Here is a 20950-nt window from a genome sequence, read left to right on the forward strand (position 1 = left end):
CCCTCTATGCTTGGATCTTTACCTACACCCTCAAGTTCCCTCAACAACTCTGACGCCGAACTCTCAGGTATTGCCTTTTATCTCTACATCGCCGTCGTCTTCTTCTCCTCTAACTCTGAACCCACTGCTCCAAATGAAAATTAACCGCAACCAACAGCTCAGCTAAACCCACTTCAAAATATACTTACCCAAAACCCACTTCTAAATTTACCAACCCAAGTCTAGATACGCACGGGCCCGAACACTGCTCTCTTAACCAAAACAACATCTCAGCCCACAACTACATCCCCTTCACCACAAATACAAAATCCAAACCTTCCGATGTCTTCCGCCATAAACACCGATACCTCACCTCCAAATAACATTCATCGGATGCAAACTCGTTCCAAAAATAATATCACCAAACCGATAAAGAAACTTACCCTCATTGCAGCTCTCTTGAAATCCCCATCTACTGAACCACAAACCATTCAACAGGCTCTCAAATATGAACGTTGGCGACAAGATGCGTCAACAGAGTTTGGTGCTATCATTCAGAACAAAACATGGGACTTGGTTCCACATAATCTAGTTACTTTTGTTAAAAATCATTTATTTTGCATATTTTTATATAAAAACATCATTACCAATACACACACTCATATTTCAACCAATAGAAAAATACACCGAAGATTAAAAATAGTAAATTCTACATAGAAAGACTAAAACAACATTTATTTTGCAACGAAAAAAAATTTCTACATCGACACTTAATATGAAACGGAGAGAGTATAACCAAAAATTAATTCAGTCAATCATAAAATATAGAACATCATTAATCACATAGTTTTCAGTAAGACTAAATTTGATATCAAAATATTAAAACATTGGTATTTGGAAATATCAAAAAATCTTTAGAATATCTATACTATTAAAGCAGATGCCTGCTTATGAATCTGTTCCTGAAATTTATAAGTAATTACAAAAATTGCTTGTTGTACCTTTTTACTAGCATTATTTACAACCAATCAAAAGTCATTATTTTACAATTACATTACAAAGTATTTAATATAATTCAGTTCTTAGTTTTTTGGAAATTTTGTGCCATAAATGTTTGCACCATATCTTTCCAAAAAATCTTTCACATTATTAGTTATTTGAAAGAATTTATTAAATGAAACCTCAAAATAAAATCGAGTTGAAACAACAAATGATTAAATCAAAAAAATCATAATACGGGTCTGAATTATCTCATCTCCTTAAAAATAGTTTTATTTAAAATAATAACTAAATCACAAAACTAAATTTATCAAATTATAGAAAATGTTTTGAAAGGCACAAATGAATTTTTCAATGCAAAGAGTGTTGAAGTTATAAAATATTTTATTTAAATAAAAAAAGCAGTGTAAAATAAGTTTAACTTGGTGTTTAATAAATAAAATCATATTACATGTTATAATTATTTAGAGTCTTCTAAAATTTAATCGTATTTAAAATATTTAAAGTAACAAAAATAAGTTATATAATTATAATTAAGATAAATTTCATAAAATTTAAAATATATAATTTATCAAAAATTATAACTTTTATTACATAAAATATTTTTTCCAACAAAAAATGTACCCGCCATTTTCAAGGGCGAATAAAACTCTTGTTATCTATTTTAAAACAGAAAAAGTATATTAATGTAAACAGGGAGGAATCTATTGATTGCGAACTTGTTGAAGAGATTGTCAAACACGTGTATGAAAAAATATTTCCCACGCAACAAATTGGAATTAACTCGAGGCTGCTGGAGATAAAACATTTGCTTTGCAAGCAACCTTGGGGCATCCGTCGCATAGGAATCTGGGGTATGCCTGGCATAGGCAAAACGACACTTGCTAAAGCCTTCTTTGACCAAGTCTCTGGAAGCTATGAAGTTTCTTGTTTCATCAAACACTTTGACAAAGCTTTCCACGAGAAGGGATTGTACCGTTTGTGGGATGAACATTTTGGCAAAATTCTTAAGGAAATTCCTCGTGTATGCAGTAGCATTACAAGACCTAGTCTCCCTTGTGAGAAAATAAGCAAGAAGAGAACTCTTGTTGTTCTTGATGACGTGCAAAATCCTTTAGTAGCCGAGTCTTTCCTTAGAGGGTTTCATTGGTTTGGCCCAGGAAGCCTAATCATCATAACCTCCAGAGATAAAAGAGTTTTCCGCCTTTGTCAGATTAGTCACGTGTATGAAGTTAAGAGCTTAAATGAGAATGAGGCTCTGCAGATGATCTCTCGGTGTGCATTCGGAGAAGATATAAAAGAACAAAATCGCCCGGAACTGGAACTATCAAAGAGAGTGAATGACTATGCTAATGGAAATCCATTAGCCCTCAGCTTTTACGGCAGCGAGCTTAAAGGAAAGAATCTGTCAGAAATGAAGACCACATTCCTTAACTTCGAGCTACAAACTCCAAATATGTTTCAGGATTTACTTAACAGCAGCTACGAAACACTTAATGACAACGAGAAGGAAATTTTTCTGGACATTGCTTGTTTCTTCAAGGGAAATGATGTTGAGTATGTGAAGCAACTGCTTGATGGGTGTGGTATGTTTCCACATGTTGGGATTGATGTTCTTATGGAGAAGTGTCTGGTGACTCTTTCAAAAAACAGAGTTGAAATGCATAGAATTGTCCAAAACTTTGGCAGAGAACTAAACAACAGAGAAACAATAGGGAACGAGAGGGGTCGCAGGCTGTGGGAACCTTCTACCATCAAATTTCTACTTGAAGCAAATGGACAACATCCCGAAGAAACCAGTAAAAGAGCTCTGGTATGACATATTCTGATATTTTTCTTACAATTGGATGTGAAAGAACTTCTTGATTTATCTGCGTGGCTTATTATTTCAGGTCACGGAAGACATCAAAGCCATATCTCTGCATTCAGCGGATTTGCGCTTTGATGTGAAACCCACTGCTTTTGTAAATATGCTTAACCTTAGATTCCTGAAGATTTATTATTTCAATGATGAAAGCATTTCTGGACTCCGCCTTCCAGAAGGACTCGACTCTCTGCCTGATGGGCTAAGACTCCTCCACTGGGAGAAGTATCCTTTGCAGTCCTTGCCACAAGATTTTGACACATGCCACCTTGTTCAACTCAATATGCCTTACAGTCAGCTTCAGAAACTTTGGAGAGGAACCAAGGTAACCAAACTCCTATCCACTCTCCTACACCTTTTTTTCTCAAATTTATACTAATATATCATTTTCTTTACAGAATCTCGATATGCTGAAGATGGCGAGGCTATGCCACTCCCTGCAGCTGACTGAAATTGATGATATATGTAAAGCTCAAAACATCGAGTTAATAGATCTTGAAGGTTGTACAAAACTTCAAAGTTTTCCAGCGACGGATCAGTTACAGCATCTCCGAGTTGTAAACCTCTCAGGTTGCAGTGTGATCAAAAATTTCCCATTGCTTTCACCAAATATTGAGGAACTTAATCTTCATGGAACTGCCATTAGAGAGTTACAAATATCCATTGGAAATGCCACCAATCTCAAGAAGTTATATCTTAGTGGATGTTCAAGTCTGACGCGGCTTCCCTCCTCGATTTGGCATGCATCTAATCTTGAAATACTGGACCTCAGTAATTGCTCAAGTCTTATGGAGCTTCCTTCTTCCATCAGAAATGATACTAGTCTTGAGAGTTTGAATTTGGAATACTGCTTAAGTTTGGGGGAACTCCCTTCGTCCATTGGAAATGCCACTAAACTTAAGAAATTGTGTCTTCGTGGATGTTCGGGTCTTGTGAAGCTCCCCTCTTCGATAGGGAATGCTATTAATCTTCAAGAGTTGAATCTTGAATATTGTTCAGGCATGGTGGAGCTCCCCTCATCGTTTGCAAATGCCACTAATCTTAAGAAATTATATCTTACTGGATGCTTAAGTTTGGATGAGCTCCCTTCGTCCATTAGGAATTCAACTAGTCTAATATCTATAGATCTCGATGATGAAAATAGCCTGCCTATTGTTACTGTTAGCGACAACTCAGGATCAAGGTGTATTGAGGTTAGGCATGCAAAGAGAGGGAAGTTCTACATCCTGGAGGGTGAACAAAAGGATGAACACTCAGTGTCCTTAACTTTTCGTCTTGTATATGAGAATGGTGAGTATTTCTGTTCGGCTCCTGTTTAGTGTCCGTTTTTTTCACATTGTGAAGCTTCATTTATGTTTCTTATTGCAGGATGTAAACTGATCATCTCTTGCTTCAATTTATGTTTCTTATTGCAGGATGTAAACTGATCATCTCTTGTTTCTCTATCTATCAAACTAACGACACTGCTTATAAGGTGTCCAGGGAGATGACTGAGCTACTCGAGTTAACTGACCTTCACGTCACCTTTATAGCGGAACTGATTGATATATTACTTGTCAACTTGATACCCACCTGGAAAACCAGGGTTACAGTTGATCATATCATTCATCCACTACGGAATGATCGGAGTGAAGCTACGACTCAGACAGGAGAGGCAAGTGATTTTCGTTATTATGTACCGGTTAGTCACTCGGAAACCTCAGATTCCTCAGAGGAAGGTGAGACTGAAGAAAAAGAGGGGAGCTCCAATCATGAAGCAAACGAACAAGGTCGCTTGGAGGAAGAAAAGAGATTAAGACAGGAACTGGTGGTGATAGAAGCTGAGTATCTAGAAGAAATGAAAGCGATAACAAGGAAACGAAAAGCCATAATGGAGACAAAGAAAAAGTTGTCTCTGATATAAATACCACAGGTTGACTAGGTACAAAACCGAAAAAAAATCGAGTGTTGTAACACATTGTCGTTGAAATTTCGGATTATGAAATAGAGAATAATTAATTCTAAAGATTTAAAAAAAAAATAGTTAAACTAAGAACCTAATGGCAATCAAAAAGAAACCCAATAACAAAAATAAAGTATTATAAAATCAAGGTTCAAAAATATATATTCTAGTTGGAAGTAAAATGTCTCAAAAACATTATATTAAATCTCAAGGTTTTCAAACAGTCTTAACAGCAATCCCAAAAAAAGTGAATAATTTCATCATGCAGCTTACTCGCCTTATTCTTGCTTGGAAGCAAGAGCAGCAGCTTGACCTCTGAGACGACCAGTCCTCCTCGCAGCAATTAGACCAACCTTCTGCCCCGGAGGCGCATCACGACGAACAGTACTAGCGTGACCAATATGTTGATGGTTACCTCCTCCGTGAGGATGCTCAACTGGATTCATAGCCACACCACGAACCTTAGGCCAGCAGTTTCTCTTCACACGGTACTTGTGGTACGCGTTACCCGCCTTGAGCATCGGCTTCTCTGTCCTTCCACCCCCAGCAACCTGACCAATCATAGCCCTGCAACCACTCGGCACAATCTTCTTCGAACCAGATGGCAACTTAACCCTGGCAAAATCAATGTGCAAATTGTTATTGTAAGAACGAAGCTATTGAATTAAAAAACACTAAAAACAAACACACACACTAAAACGTACTAAGAAACAGTAAAACACTAAAAGTGAAACACAAAAACATTAAAACAGTAACACACACTAACACACTAAAACACTAACCCGTTATCAAAGAAACATTTCATTACAACAACAAAAGATAAAAATTGTAAACAACTAAAAACATTTCACTATAAACTAAAAACGCACTAAAAACACAAAATCACACTAAAAATACTAAAAAGTAAAACACTATTGGAAAAACTAAAACACAGTAAAACTAAAACAATATTTTTTATCAAAAACAACACACTAGACACACTAGAAATTAAAAACTACAAAAAAACACTAAAACAGAAAAACATTTTTTGATCAAAAACAAACAAAAACACAAAAAAATGATCAAAAACACACACCAAAACACAAACATTAGACAATAAACCCTAAAACAGTAACAAATTAAAACACTAAGACACAAACATTAAACCCTAGACACTACAACACTATACTACAGAGACATATACCAAATCGACAATTCATTTAAACGACAAAAGACATAACATTTCAATACTACATAACCAAACCTAGTTGTGTCATTGTCGGGATTGTGAGCGATGACGATAGCGTAATCACCAGAAGCTCTAGCGAAAACCCCACGATCACCGACATGGTGCTCGACGTTGCAGACAACAGCTCCTTCGGGGATAGATCTGAGAGGAAGCACATTTCCGACGACGAGAGTAGCTTTCTTACCGCAGTAAAGAAACTGCCCTGTGTACATACCCTCGGCGGCGACGAAGAGCTCCTTCTGCTTCTTGTAACGGAAAGGATGACGGAACGCGACGCGAGCCAACGGAGCACCGCGTCCCGGATCGTGGATGATCTCGGTGACGACGCCCTTGAGGTAACCGTTCCTCTCGCCGAAGTCGAGGCTCCTGAATTTGGCGGGACCCTTTCGGTGGTGAGTGTGGGACTTGAAGACGGAACCCGCTCCCTTACGTTGAGCTCTGATTACACGACCCATGGTTTCTTGAGTTTACGGCGGGAGCAAGGAAGTAGGGTTCAAGAGTTGTTGAGGGAGAGAGAACTCAGGTTTTTATATGTGGAAATGTCTTACAAAGCCCTAGTGGAGATAAGAATGGGGTTATCTTAAATGGGCCAATGTAAGCCTGTTTAAAGCCTAAACTAAAAAGACCTTAAAGTTTTTTGTTACCTTGGATCACTCAAACCCATCAAAAATCAAGAAGTAGAGCATGATAGGCTTTGCCGCTTTGGCATTTTAACAGAACCTATATCTCTCCATTATTTTCTGAATCAAACCAGGTTAAATATTTTAATTTGAGATCAAAACATTTTTAACAAAGTCTTAACTGTTTCGCATGTATTACTATATTCAAGATAGAAAGATGAGTTTATCGTTAACCTAATTAGAATCAGTAAGTATATATATATAGATAAAGAAAATGAAATCTAATGGGGTGTATTCAACTGAGAGTTTCAGGTGATTTGTATTAAAATGACAAATCCACTGTTATTCAAACATAAATTTTAAAAACTCATTTAAAATCCACTGTTATTGAACTTGACATTTCATAAAGTACTCTGAAATCCACTGTTATTAAAAATATTTTAAGTTGTGGGATTTTAAAGTTTTGAGATGATTTTAGGGTGTTTGGGTGGAGTTTCTTAGTTAAAAAAAAATAAAACTCAAATCTCATTGTTTTAGATGATATTCTAGAGTAGTTTAACAAAAATCACCTAAATCTCTGCAACTTATTAAAATCATCTAAAACTCCATTAAAAATCAAATCACATCAAATACTAAATTGAATACATCCCCCTAATTGTTGTGGATTTTTTTTTGGAAAGGGAGTCTTTAGCTTTTCTATTTAAGCTTTTAGAAATTCTATTAAATCATATCCTAATTAGAATTGCCTGAAACTAGAATAGCCATTATGCAATATACTATCTCAGCTCCGTGTAGTCAACCAAAAAATTATGTAAATTCATGATTTCAACAACTGGATTCAAATCAAAACCTTGTTTTTACCTAAAATATCGAATTAGAAATAACATATCAAAACTTACTTTCCAGATAATTTTCTCACACTTAGGAAGTGGTATTGGATTTGAAAGAATCTAATTGAAAACATAAATAATAGATTTTGAATTATTTTAGATCACTTGATGAGAATTTTAATGTATTTGTTTATTTCTTTCATTTTATATTTTAAAGGAATACAATTAAATTTGATAGAAATCAGTTTTAAAAAAAAATCATGAACTTTTGAATCTTTGTATAAAATGCACAAAGCAAGAACAAAATGTTTGACGATAGAAATAATAAAAACCATAATCATTTTCATACCAAATACATATAGAGAAAATCATTTTAAAACGATTGAAGTATTCTCTTCACAGTTATGTTTAGTCCACTTTTTCTAGAACAATGAAGTAAACCCATCCACACGTTCCAACATCATAACCTCTATAAAGCTGTCGCTCTTATCGTATCACTAAATTTAGTGTAGATATCTAATAAATAAATGATATAAAGAATTCTCATTTAAATCATTTCTTAAATCTTAAGAATTAGTTTATTATATTTATAGTAATATCTTTCACTAAATTTGTTTCAAATACAGTTACCATTTAATCTACTAAAATTTGAATACTATAAAAATTTAATTTTCTATTAAATAAATACAAATATTTAATAGACTTAAAATTAATGAAATTATTAAAATTATAATTTTAAGTATTTTAGTAGAATGGTTTCATACATAATTCAATAACACAAGAATTTAAAAAGACCAATGAAATACTAATTGAATAACATAAGAATTTGATGAAAATGAATAAAATTCATCTTCGAATAACACTAAATTTTTCAGAATTAGAGAATCAATAATAACAAAAAAATTTGAATAATAAAATAATTTGAATAGATTTTGAAAATTCTTAAACCAATAACAATGAATTCTATTAAGATTTTTCAAATCCAACAACTAATAACAATGGAATCTCAATATTTTCAAAGTTAATGAAAATTTACTTATCAATAACTCTTCCTGAAATTAGTCGTAAATTGCATTAATTTTATAAACAATTTTATTTATCTCAAATATTATTGGTCTTTTTTTTTTGATCGAAAATATTATTGGTCATAGAGTTGTATTAATAACAACTTACATATATTTATATTATTTTTTAATATGTGTATATATTTATGTCACTTTTTAATATGCATGAAAAATATCAAAACTACATTTATTACATTTATTTAAAAATAGAGGAAGTAACAAAATATCGGTACGCACTCTAGGTATAAACAGCTATAAAGAAATAGAAAAAAGGATGAAAAAAAACGATTTTTCATGAGTTTAGAAAAAAAAAATCTGGATTGATGGAGCTGAAATCATAGTGGGATGAATAATTTCAAAAACACAAATTTCAAGGAGAATGTTTTAGTGGGCCCCACTTTAACCAGTTGTGACATATCCATCACATTATTCTTCCCTCTCTTCAAATTATTAACGCATCGAAAACCTAACCATACGTTAGTAAGTTTCAGAGTGTTCACCTAATAAAAGCAATTTAGAACTAGTACATGAAATCAACATTTTCCAAACATTGGCATGCCGTTGGACAATCAAAATGCATCAAGTTAATTAGGTACCTCTCCCAGCTATTGTTAAACTTGTCCAATCAATTGATTTTGTTGTCAGGAACGAACCCAGTAATTAAATGGATTATCATGGATTCTTCTATTAATTAGTTGGTATGATAGGACTTTAACCAGTCTTTGGCAATTAATTATAAATAAGTGTATTTAGTGAGGATCATGTGAAAGTCATCAGAGCTTACCTGTCTCTTAGAGTTTAATTTTCTCATTATTTTTTATTAATTATTTGCATTTTTAACTTAATGAAATCCATGCGTTGCATGACAAAATAAACAAACATACTATGCTGATGCAGATAATTTGTCACACACTATAAATACAAATGTGTGTGCATTCATTAAATTATAACGTCTGAAATTATTAGTCGGAAAAGACATAAAAATATAACAACAAGAGAAGGAACATCAAAAGACCGGCCAATGTGTCATTTATAACCTGTGTCAGTGGCCATAACAAAACTCAAAAACAAATTAGGCATTCAATATGCATGCACCCCCAATAACGTCCTTACATCCAAATTAACTCCCAAAATAATAAAATAAGAAAAGAAAACCCACCAATAAGAACATTCAAAGTGAAATTGAGAACATATAGATTAATTAATAAAATATCAATAATTAACCATTAATGATAGTACTATTTTCATCATCAAACTGAGAAAAATTAGCACCATGAACCTCCACTCAACATCCCAGTCCAATATCCACCGGAAGTTGCAGCTGCATCTCCACCACTTGTTCGCTTCTGATGATCATTAACGTCGACATTAATTGTTGCTGAAGAAGAAGAAACTGGCAATTTCAAATCTTCAAAAGGAAACAAGTGCCTTCCATTCACATCATCACCATCTTCCCTTTCTTCTCCTCCTTGAAATCCTCCGTGGAATCCACTATTATCATCATGATGATCTAATGAAAAACCTAGCAGTGTGGTGTTTGAGTTACTAGGCTTGTAATGATCTTGCATTGAAAACCCTTCAGATGTTGGCCCTTGATTATGAACTGGAAACCCCATGAATGAAGAATTCGAAGTATTCCTATTATTACCATTGTTGTTTCTTATGAGATCCAGAGGGGAAATTGCCAGAGCTGACGTGGCAGAACATGAAGAACCAAGAAATGGATTGTTAGTGCTCGTGTTGTTGTTGCCAATGTTGTGGATGAGGTCTGTGAAGTTGGTCCTGATCAACCCATGTGGTGAAAAACCTAGATCTTGTTGAGTCGTCTCAAGGATTTTAGGGTTTTGACCGGTCAGCCCTTGTTGTGATATGCTAATGAGGTGGTGATGATGATGCTGATCAGAGTGATGCTTCTTTGTAGCTGGTTGTGTAGAATCCAAGTGATTTCTACTAATATCAGAGGAAGAAGAAGTTGAAGAAGAATGAGATCTCTTGTTCTTTCTTGAGCCACCACCTACGGGGATATTCCTAAGCGAACCGCCTTCGGTCCAATACCTTCGACAACCTTTGCAGAAGAATCTTGGCTGCGTCAAGCTATAATTGTTGTAGTAACAAAACTTTGTGTTGACTGAGTTACATCTTGGACAGTTTATAGCTTGGTCCTTTTCTGGCCGTGTCTTCCTCTCAGCTCCACCCGCCTCCCCAACCGATGGTGGTGGTTGCGGCTCTGACGCTTGTGGCGTTGGGCATGTGTTTGTTACTATTTCTTCCAAGGGCTTCACTACAATCCCCTGATCATCAAAATCACAAAAGCAGCTCTTCCAACCATTAGCACAACACATAGACTTATATATGTAAAAATATTATTAACATATATAGTTTAATTATGAACAATAAATGGTTTTCATCAAGACATAAATGATTGAAAATTTGAGAAAAACTGTAACCAAAAAGATAAAAGAAAAAGCAAACTAATAAAGGGTAAAGTGGAAAAATACATATATTTAATATGTAAAAAACCTGTTAAAGAGAATAGAAACATCAACGAAGAAGATTCGGAAACATTAAACTCTAAGTTAAATCAAGTACCGCGCGTAAGATGAATCAACTGATCTAATCTACATCAACACATACAATACATATTAATTGAGTTGTAATATATATACAGATATATGTTTTGTGTATATACCTGTGGCCATTGAGCCGTATCCATAGATTTCCTTAAATCAGCAGAAACAAAACCTGATATCTTCGTCTTTTCTTGGTTTGACTCTAGATTCGAAAAGAAACAAAAATCTATGTGTTCTTGTTGGATGAAGAGAGGAAAATTTGATGGCAGAGAAAACTTTTTTGAATGCAATTCTTTGTATGCTTTTGTCTGATCACATTTGCTTTATGAGAGAGAGAGAGGGAGAGAGAGAGAGAGAGAGAGTTGCATAATAAAAGATCACTAAAACATTCCGAGTGGGAATCTTTGTCGTACTGAAAATAAACAAATACTTTAATACGCATCCATATGATATATGCATACATGTAAAGGGATATATATATTTTTTCTTCTGTAAACGAGGGTTATATATATATTGCCAGGGAACTCTCTAACATTACTTAGAATTTAGTGGAAGGATTAATGTAACAAATATATAAACATATGTATTATATATGTTATTTGGTATCATACTTGAAAATATATGGACACATAGTCGGATTTAATTTTTGGTCATAAGTTAGGTATTGGATATCTAAGTCTTAACGTACATACACAAAGATTTCAATTGAGCTTACATCTAAATTCCAAAATACATATATCAAAATTTCTTTGTTTGATTTGAATGCTTGAGCCTAGAAGTAGATAGTTTTCTTCTTTTGTTTCAAAGTCGACTTACTGCTCTTTTCTTAATAAAATGACGGAAAGTGGGTTCTTTACCCAAAAATTTCGTTATTATGGTTTTTAGAAAGTTATGAGGCAATAAAGGTTTTCCAATATTTTGATGAAAAATATAATCAAGTCTTCCGAATTTATTTAAGTTTATTAAAATATGTTTGTACTAGCATGTTGATTTATGCACATCTCTCAGATAAAGTTGAATTAGTAGATCTTGAATGCTAAAGCATGAACATTTACTTTAGCATGAACATCTGCTTATTACATCTAGCATTACGTAGCATATTACTTTAACAAGTACAACGCGTCAACACAACTAGTATGATATGCGTCATCGCCAGTGGGGGGGGGGGGGGGGGAGCCTCTGCCCTATATGATTTTTTTTTTTTTTAAAATGAATTTTCTTTACTATTTATAACAGATTTTGGAAATTTTGGTTAAGCTTGCACCCCCATCAAATCTTAAATATAAGGTTAAATGTTCTTCTTCTTTGACATTTCAAAATTTTGTCCCCCCCCCATACCTAAGCTTTCTAGATCCACCACTGATTATCGCATAATTGAAACGTAAAATCAATATTTTTATCTGTCTGTCAAAAAAAAACAATACTTTTATCTTTCAGAAGACAAAATCGATATCTGTCACTCTTTTTCACTAGCTTGTTAGAAATCTTATCTCAATAAAACAATTATCGGATGAAAGAAAATACAATAAGTTGTCCAAAAGCTATATAAAGTATAAACTTTTTAACGAAATAAAGTGTGTTACTAGATCAAGTATTTGTACGGAGAAAAAAATTCAAGTACTTAAAAAAAGTTGACCTTCCATTGACGTATGAACCTATTTTTATTCTAGCTTAATTGGTCGACCTCTTTTTTAATAAATCAGAACAAAACGCACACATTTCATATAACAAATTTCTTGACATCTTAGTTACTACTACTACACGTAAAAATGTTAAGAAGAGAGAGCCAAACGCACTCCAAAGGTCCAGATGTTCCAGATTTAAAAGCTCAGCTATTATTCATTCACTTATCCGTCTTTCACGTGTGTCTTAAGATTCCGATTAGGTTGTAGTTACCTGTATCGCACGATTTTAAGCTGATTTGTGGACGGTCAGGATCTACTCAGGATTTCCCCAAGAATGTTAATCATGACGATGTCTCCGATTAATCTGTCCCACTATTCAACATGGCCTATGTGTTATCAGAACGTGAGCTATCTTAGTGTACAAGACAGCTCATGAACACCTAATTTCCTTCACTCCATGTGTCAGGCTCCCTTATTAGTTCTTCTTTATTATCACCAATGAATTTTACCAACAGTACATTAAGTATATTAACGAGATTAAAAATAGTAATCAATAACCAGCACAGAATGCATGGAAATTGCGCAAGTAACCCTTATTCATTAGATATGCTGTTCTAAAACGTAATGCTTTAAAGAATTTTTGATGTTTCAATATGCAAAATATAATTATATTTTGAAGTAAATTTAGATCAGTTATATTTTGTTTTTTAATTTATAACTAGTTAAGTAATTTTTATTTTATAATTCTATTGATACTTTTTATATATTAACTATTTAATATATATTTTTACCTAAAACATCTTAATCTTCAGTTCTTGAAGCAGTAATCATAGACAACATATTGGACGTATGAGATGATAACAAGTGTTGTAACTTGAGTTGACCGGGGAAGATTAGTGAACGGTTATTACGATTTGTGGGCGGTGAAGTTGGGTCCCATGTTTCCTCATGCGCATGGCTTTTGTGATTATTCTCGCCGAAGAAAAGGTCCACCGACTCTCAGCCGTTGGATACTATGGATCTGACGAAGTGCGTAGATAGCATCTTTGAAAGTGCGGTCCATGTCACCGCGTGTGGACAAACCTGCACCCATAACAAGTTGCCATTAAAATGCAAACCAGCAACATAACCAACTTTTACCAACAGTATATCTTTTTGGAGCTAGGTAGCTAGGCCCTTTCATTTAGATAAAATGTAGAATAGCGGGTATAGACGGATATGGATAATTAAGGTATTAAAAACTATGACTTTTTTTTCTATTTTTTTTTATTTTTAAAAGAAAAAAACTATGACTTAAACTGTCTTTCTGAAAAGAAAAAAAAAAGTCAATATTATTTGTACAACAAGTGATGGTTTACGAAATTTGGGAAGACTGCATAGAGTGCCGTCCCGTTTATTTGTGTGGCTTAAAGCATTTGAAAAACTGTGGCTCCTATAAGATAAAAATGCTTCTGTTCAAAGCTTTGTTAATGGTGAAATATTAAATTTCTCTCTGTCAGTTGGTTTAAATTTTTGTTTCACAGTTAAAACAAAACGAATCTTTTTTTCCATTAAAACGAAAAAAATAAGAAAAAAGAACATCAAGACGATGATCCGAACTGAGGTAGAGGGAAAGAATATATTTTCAACCGACCATTAAACTACTTCAATCAAATTGATTTCTAGAAATAGCAATGTTTTATGTGCCTTGGTGAACGGACGGGCCGGGCCTGGCTGCATAGATCGAAATCGACCTTGTATCTGAGTACATATAGAAGGATATTTAACTTACTCTAAAGGTGTAATTTTTTAAAATTTGATTAAAAACGTCATTTAGACTTACTCTCGGGCATTCACAAGACTACTAAATTTTAGACTTAATAAAGCCCGTAATGATTAATACTAAACATCACATTGCCAATAAGCTATTCTTTTAGGTGCCTGGATACATTTGGGCTTTCTGTATTTAAAATTAGAACATTCTCCAAACATAATTTAATAAGAGTTGAATTTGACGATTTAAATGTGCGCTTTCTGTAGTAAATTAATTTCCTCAATTTCCTTGTAAATTTTGGATTCTTATCAGCATTATTTTCATGTGTTTGAAAAGAAAAATTAATACAGAAAAAGGGAGAGAATCATGAGGAGCCATTGGAGGAGTCGTAGCGGTAACGATATTTTACTGGCCCAGTTGATCCCTACACATCTCGTCGATCCCATACTTAGCCCTACATTGATACCATGCCAAACAAGATTGACAATGTTTTTTTTTTGGTAAAAAGACTGACAATGTTGTGCTTGTAGTTTTAATTTAGTAAACCTATTTCAACACAGTATAAAACTGAGAGATTGATGCATTTGTTCATGTTTACCGTTCACAGATCTAATTACTAGATCGTCATATCTTCCAAGTTAGTATTATAATTCCTCTACTTTATATACCCGTTGACAAAATAAAATTAACTTACTTCCAATTTATCTATCGTTCTGCTTTCTCTGTAAAGGCGCAAACAACTTCAGCGTCTCCAGGACGTCGTCCGGCCAACACCAACGGGATTTTCTACTAGAAAACAATAATCAATAAACCCCATGAACGATATGATAGTCAGGCTTAAAGGGCGAATAAATCAGCGAGCATTTGTTCTACTAAACAAACTAATCAATTAATGTTTTAACCTTTCCTGATGCCTTCTCAAAGGCAGAGACAATTTCGAGGACCGATGTTCCATTACCTGTTCTGTTCCAAGATTGTATACCTCACAACCTAAACATTTTCCAAATATATTCAGCTTAGATTCAATGGAAAATCATAACGAGAGAAGTTTAAAGATGTAATTCTTTACTTATTTTGATATCATCCAGCTTGTGAAGAGAAGCTATATGTCCATCTGCTAAATCAATAACACGTATGTAATCTCTCACCTGAATGAAAGACAACAATGATAATTGACAAAAACATGTTACTTTACATTCTAAAACAGATTTTAATTGACAAGATTTTATACCTCACAACCTAAACATTTTCCAAATATATTCAGCTTGGATTCAATGGAAAATCATAACGGGAGAAGTTTAAAGATGTAATCCTTTACTTATTTTGATATCATCCAGCTTGCGAAGAGCAGCTATATGTCCATCTGCTAAATCAATAACATGAATGTCATCTCTCACCTGAATGAAAGACAACAATGATAAATTGACAAAAACATGTTACTTTACAATTCTAACACAGTATGAGATTGTAATGTAATAACAGTCTAACAACTCTTGTCAACTAGAGACATCAATAAAGACATATACATACCCCTATTGTAACATCCCTGTCCCCCGGCGCCCGACCGGAGTTAACGATAGGGAGTCATGGACACGCGTATACCCTTTAAGGCAACCCGCCGTGTCCGTTACTGGTCCCAAGAGTCGACGGACGCATTGCTTTCCTTTGAAATTCCGATTCACCCGTATCCATTTACTTCTACTTACAGTCCTGCGCAAGGGAAAAGGAGATGGGAGGGGTGAGCAATCGAATTACTCAGTGAAGTGGCTCTAGTCCAGCTTGCCCGCAAGACACTCTACACTACTCTATGCGGAAGCCAAAACTAACCAATCACTACAATCAAACAGTGCAACATAATACATTTCATGACAACACCATTTCTAGCAACCTAGCAGTCAATCAATCACAACGAACTCAATCATTTCTACGCAACACATTAAAGAAGAATAGAACGACTCGACAACCTCCACAAGAGCAACTGACTCCAATCAACTTAGACTTAGGACCTATAGCCGTTTACGGACGTCCCCCCACGTGCCGGCCTATCCTGGAAGGGGTGCCCTCTCTCGGGAAAACCGTCCCCCTCTCCAGCTTCCTAGATGGCTATCCGAGTTGCAGCTCGTTGGCCCATCGGCACTGTCCGCCACCCGGTCGTAATAGCCATAATTATGCCACGACTCAGCATTGACTCGACTCGATCCTAGGCGCCACTTACATCATTTTATATCCCGCATCTCGCGGTAGGCACTTCTTATATCCCGCATCTCGCGGTAGGCACTTCTTATATCCCGCATCTCGCGGTAGGCTCAACTCTTTACTCCCCGTGGGTACCTCGTGTTAGGCTACTGTCCCACGGTTCACAACACATCACATCCTAGACTCTAGACGCCCACCCGTTCTCGGTGGTCCAAACAGGACTACAAGCAACTCATTGACATTCATCTTTCACATTCTCAACTCATTCTCGTTATTAACCACTTTCACTTATCATTCACTTTCACTTCCACTTTCACATGCTTTAACACATAGACTCATAATCAAGATCACACTTAACACTACTCAACTTCATAACCCACTCCACATTCACTTAGACTCTTACTCCATATTTCACATAGTATTCAACATCACTTAGCAACCAACCTTAATAACATACACTGCTCAAGATTCCATCACAACACTTAGTACAATGCAACTACTTCCTCTAGCAACCTAGCTTCCATTCACATATCAACACATGGGACACAAATCATTCACACAACCATTCACATCAATAATAACCACATCAACACAAGGCAGTCCATTAAGTCCCATTTAACAGTGTGACGGTTCTTATGCATCATGAACATTCATCTATCACCCTAGCTTTCATCATGATCTAATACCCTAACTTCCACACAAGGATTAATCAATCCTAGATCCAACACAAGGTAATATAAAGATCCTGAAGCAAGAAGGGTTCAAGACACCTCACCTTAACTTAGATCTGAACTGAAGAGACGAGAGAAGATGAGATCCGAACCACCCGATTAATCAGTTACACCACCACCACACCGGCGATCACCACCACGACCACCACCACTCGTCCGCCGGAGAGGGAGAGAGAAGCGGACGGCGAAGAGAGAGAGAGAGAGAGAGGCGGCGCGCGGAAGAGAGAAGGAAGAGAAGAGGAAGAGACGCGACGGCTAGGGCTTCCAGTCTCCGGGAATCTCTGCAGAGCTTCGCTTCTCGATTTGTGAATGAGACAAAAAGAGGGGCTGCATCTCTCTTTATAAGGAGTAGGAGCTGATGGTCTTAGGGTTTTCGGGTTCTGGGCCGTAGAGAAGCCCGATTGGATTAAAACAAAATCAGGCCCGGGATAGGGATGTTACAACTCTCCCCCACTTAAATGGAATTCGTCCCCGAATTCCGCGTGTGAACTCCCAATCCCCAACATCCCGTACCCAATCGGTACACGGAGCACCAACCCTTCCAGCAGTTTCTGCAATCCCTGATAACCCTTGGCGCGAACTTACGGCGGCTTTACACTACTTCCAATCCACTTCGGGCGGTACTACTCGCTTCGAGGTTTCATAGGTCTTCCTCACTGTGTCCTTAGTTCTCCCCCACTTCGATCGTACATACCCACTCGTCCTCTGCCCAGTGGCGGTTTCATGGTGTTATCCGAGGCACTTATTACTATCCTTACTCGGCCCCAATTGGTGATGTCGGGGTTGGTATCGCCCAAGACAATGGTTGAAAACTGCTTGAAGCCCAGAAGCAAGATACTCTTCTTTTCCGTCCACCGTTGTGCACGGTCTTCTGCTTTAGCACTGTAGAAGTCAAGCAAGGGAGGGTCTTCGACCTGCCATCTCACAACTCTCTTTCCAGGTAGACAAAATTCCCTTTGGACGCACAACCAGTGACTAAGCCTGAGGATACTTTGCAAGAAAGCTCTGCATGAAACGGGTGATCATGAAGGTTTTTCCATAACCTGGCGCACGAGCCATGATGCCGCCACCATGCTCATCTGTTACTAAGTTGCTGCGTAGGAACTGGACCCCTTCGATTTGATGAGGCTTCGGCTTGCTAGTATGCGTTGGATGAGCAGAAAATCCACCTGTCATCAGCCCTTCTTCAGATAACTTAATCTCAAAATCTGAATCGCCCAACTTTTTACCCCGAGATTCAGAAGCATATGTCCTCGTGCTCCTTTGCGCTTTACCGAAGTCCACTTCAACAATATCTAAGATGCTTTTGTCAATAACTCCGCAGACACGGCAACATAACCCATGTCGTCCTTTAGTATGAAGGAGTGCGCACAGTCTTCCACTTCACCGGTCTTTGATTCATTGCGTGAGGTCTCTGCATCCTTGGAACACACTATTGACACGGCCTTTTCATTCCAGATATTACCAAGATCCTCATCCGCTGCTTCAGACTCATTACCACTTTCAACATCCTCAACGCCCACATAGACACCCTTATCGTGGGCCACTCCATTTCCAACGGCAAGGACCTTTTCTCTACTCGTTTGTCCCACGCAAACGTCTTTGTCAACCACCATACCGTTTCCTATAGCAAGGCGGTTGCCTCTCCTACTTTGTCCCTCCACCAAAGCAGTATTGGCACAAGACATCTCCTTTCCCCTCCTCAAAACAACCTCCTCACAAAAAAAAAAAACGGCATGCGGCGTCACCGACACCACATCACCTTGACTCTTCCGATGCTGTACAAGACTCGACTGAAACGGATACTTAGGCTTCTCAACACCATCTCCATCAGTAGAATCAAGAATAACAATCTCAGTGGAAGAAACCACAGAGAGAGCCTTCTTCAAACCATCATCATCCAAGTCAATTACACAATCCAAAGCCAGCTGACTCTCCAAACTCATAAGCTTTTCTTGATCACCCTCTGCTGCCGCTGCCCCCGCTCCAAACACAGTATGGGCAAGCGACGGATACAACCAGATGCAGCGCTTCACTAGCTCCATCCTCAGGTTAGCCTCTTCTTCCAACTCTTTAGTAACGCTCCCGAACTTACCACCGTCTAGAGCCTCGAGCATGTTGCCGACGGTAAAGGGTTGAGAAAAATCGGTGGCTTTCGATGATTCTAACTAAATCCGAACTCTAAACTTTTGCTCGATCATCTTAAAACCAATAAATGAATTCAATAGATAAATGGAGTCGGACTACAATAGTTCAAAAAGCTCAAGGCATCTGCACAAACGCGGACTGCCCATAAATATAGAAAAACACCAAAGCCAGCAAATAACAAATAACTAGTAAATGACTCGCATCCAACTCCAAGAAAAGAACCCTACTCGCTCAGCCACCCCCTCGCGGAAGACCGTCGCGAGCCTCGATTCCAGGGCCCGCCGGGCCGCCCGCCACCCTAGGCTCCGGGTTTCCGCCCTTCTTCCGATGGTGTTGAGGCTCGGTCGCGAACACCCTTCCTGTAACCTTATCCTCCGCAGTTACTGCTTGACTAGCCATCCTCTTCACAAGGGCGAACTCCAAAGGTTCTAAAGCTCCACCGATCTTGTCACGAATCTCTCTGCGTAGTCCGGCCTTGAACAACCTACACCACTCCTCTGCAGGTCTGGGCCGACACTGTCTGGCTGTCTCCAGGAACTCCTGCAGGTAACCCTTCACTTTGTCAGACTTCTGCGCCTCCTGAACCCGCACGTCGCAATCGCAATCGTCCTGATTGGTCGAGGGCTTCTGTGGGCGTCCCTGTTTCTTCTTAGGTGTTTCCCCACCAGATGCCTTGGAGTTCCCATTGCCTTCCTTTGGTTTCCCTTGCTCAGGCTTCTCGGCTTCAATCTCCCCTTCCGCTTCGATCGCTAAACCCGCCATACGCTGAACCAAGGCGAACTCCAGTGGTTCTAAGACCCCTTTCACCTTGTCCTGAATCTTCTTACGTAGTCCCCGTTTGTACCATCTGCACCACATCTCTGCACTCTTCGGTTTACACAGCTTGGCTTGGTTGATGAAGTCCTCAGTGTAGCCAGCAACAGATCGATTCTCCTGCTTGTTCTGGAACAGTGTCTTGCACCGGCATTTCTCTGCAATGGATCTCGGAGGCTCTCGGGCTACTCCTGACGCCTTGCTGGGCCGGCCCCGTTTCCTCGGAAAGTCCTCATCGAGAGCGAGTTGGAACGTAGCACAACCCTGGAGTTCACGCTCCTCCATAGCCAACTTCAGGAAGTGTGGCATCGTCACTATGCGTCCCACAGTCTGCTCAAGAGGGTACTCGAATGGGAATTCTCTGAACTGCTCCTCTGGGTCGGGAAACGTGGGCAGCACCCAGTTACCCTCTGCGTCACGGTACCGCTTCCGGGCATGCTCCCGAGTGCCCACCGGCCCGTAGCTCAAACGCGGCATCCTCCACTCGTAGTGATCAAGCGGAAACATCAAGTTTCTAAAGTTTCAAACTTTCACAAACTCTTTTATTTTAAAACAAGGTTTTGAAAACTTTTGGAAATGCCGACCCCT

The 20950-nt window shown here is 37.5% G+C and overlaps 3 protein-coding genes and 1 pseudogene across 4 annotated transcripts in view; 1 reads left to right on the plus strand and 3 right to left on the minus strand.

Moving 5' to 3' along the window:
- LOC108831052 (disease resistance protein RRS1B-like) overlaps positions 1-4795 on the plus strand; it is a 9812-nt gene extending 5017 nt beyond the window's left edge. Inside the window, exons 3-6 of the mRNA XM_056992813.1 lie at positions 1675-2791; positions 2871-3167; positions 3241-4132; positions 4258-4795. Of these exons, the coding sequence (XP_056848793.1) occupies positions 1675-2791; positions 2871-3167; positions 3241-4132; positions 4258-4745 (2794 nt within the window). The 3' untranslated portion in view covers positions 4746-4795. The remainder of the gene's footprint in view (positions 1-1674; positions 2792-2870; positions 3168-3240; positions 4133-4257) is intronic.
- Positions 4796-4904: 109 nt separating this feature from the next.
- On the minus strand, positions 4905-6519 carry LOC130498439 (60S ribosomal protein L8-3). Its single transcript, XM_056991802.1, has 2 exons — positions 6028-6519; positions 4905-5399 (listed from the first exon to the last, which is right to left on the minus strand). The coding sequence occupies exons 1-2, from the start codon at positions 6465-6467 to the stop codon at positions 5063-5065; spliced, it is 777 nt and encodes a 258-aa protein (XP_056847782.1). The 5' UTR covers positions 6468-6519; the 3' UTR covers positions 4905-5062.
- A 3008-nt stretch (positions 6520-9527) lies between these two features.
- Positions 9528-11531, minus strand: LOC108831053 (dof zinc finger protein DOF4.6). Of its 2 annotated transcripts, none has more exons than XM_018604623.2 (2): positions 11216-11531; positions 9528-11144 (listed from the first exon to the last, which is right to left on the minus strand). In XM_018604623.2, the coding sequence occupies exon 2, from the start codon at positions 10866-10868 to the stop codon at positions 9792-9794; it is 1077 nt and encodes a 358-aa protein (XP_018460125.2). In that variant the 5' UTR covers positions 10869-11144; positions 11216-11531; the 3' UTR covers positions 9528-9791. The 2 variants fall into 2 exon arrangements, with proteins under 2 accessions (XP_018460125.2, XP_018460126.2); XM_018604624.2 differs by having other exon boundaries at positions 9528-10817; positions 11216-11530.
- A 6523-nt stretch (positions 11532-18054) lies between these two features.
- On the minus strand, positions 18055-20869 carry LOC130498948 (protein CHROMATIN REMODELING 35-like; annotated as a pseudogene).
- Between the last annotated feature and the right edge of the window lie 81 nt (positions 20870-20950).

The sequence above is a fragment of the Raphanus sativus genome, chromosome 8, assembly GCF_000801105.2.
Source record: "Raphanus sativus cultivar WK10039 chromosome 8, ASM80110v3, whole genome shotgun sequence".
Taxonomy (NCBI): domain Eukaryota; kingdom Viridiplantae; phylum Streptophyta; class Magnoliopsida; order Brassicales; family Brassicaceae; genus Raphanus; species Raphanus sativus.

What these genes read in the sequence shown, in the direction of transcription:
- LOC130498439 (XM_056991802.1), bottom strand. Translation starts at nt 6,467, where the DNA reads ATGGGTCGTGTAATCAGAGCTCAACGTAAGGGAGCGGGTTCCGTCTTC. An exon ending in CCCGACAATGACACAACTAG is followed by an intron (nt 5,400 to 6,027) that starts GTTTGGTTATGT and finishes TGATTTTGCCAG; the next exon opens with GGTTAAGTTGCCATCTGGTT.
- LOC108831053 (XM_018604623.2), bottom strand. Translation starts at nt 10,868, where the DNA reads ATGTGTTGTGCTAATGGTTGGAAGAGCTGCTTTTGTGATTTTGATGAT.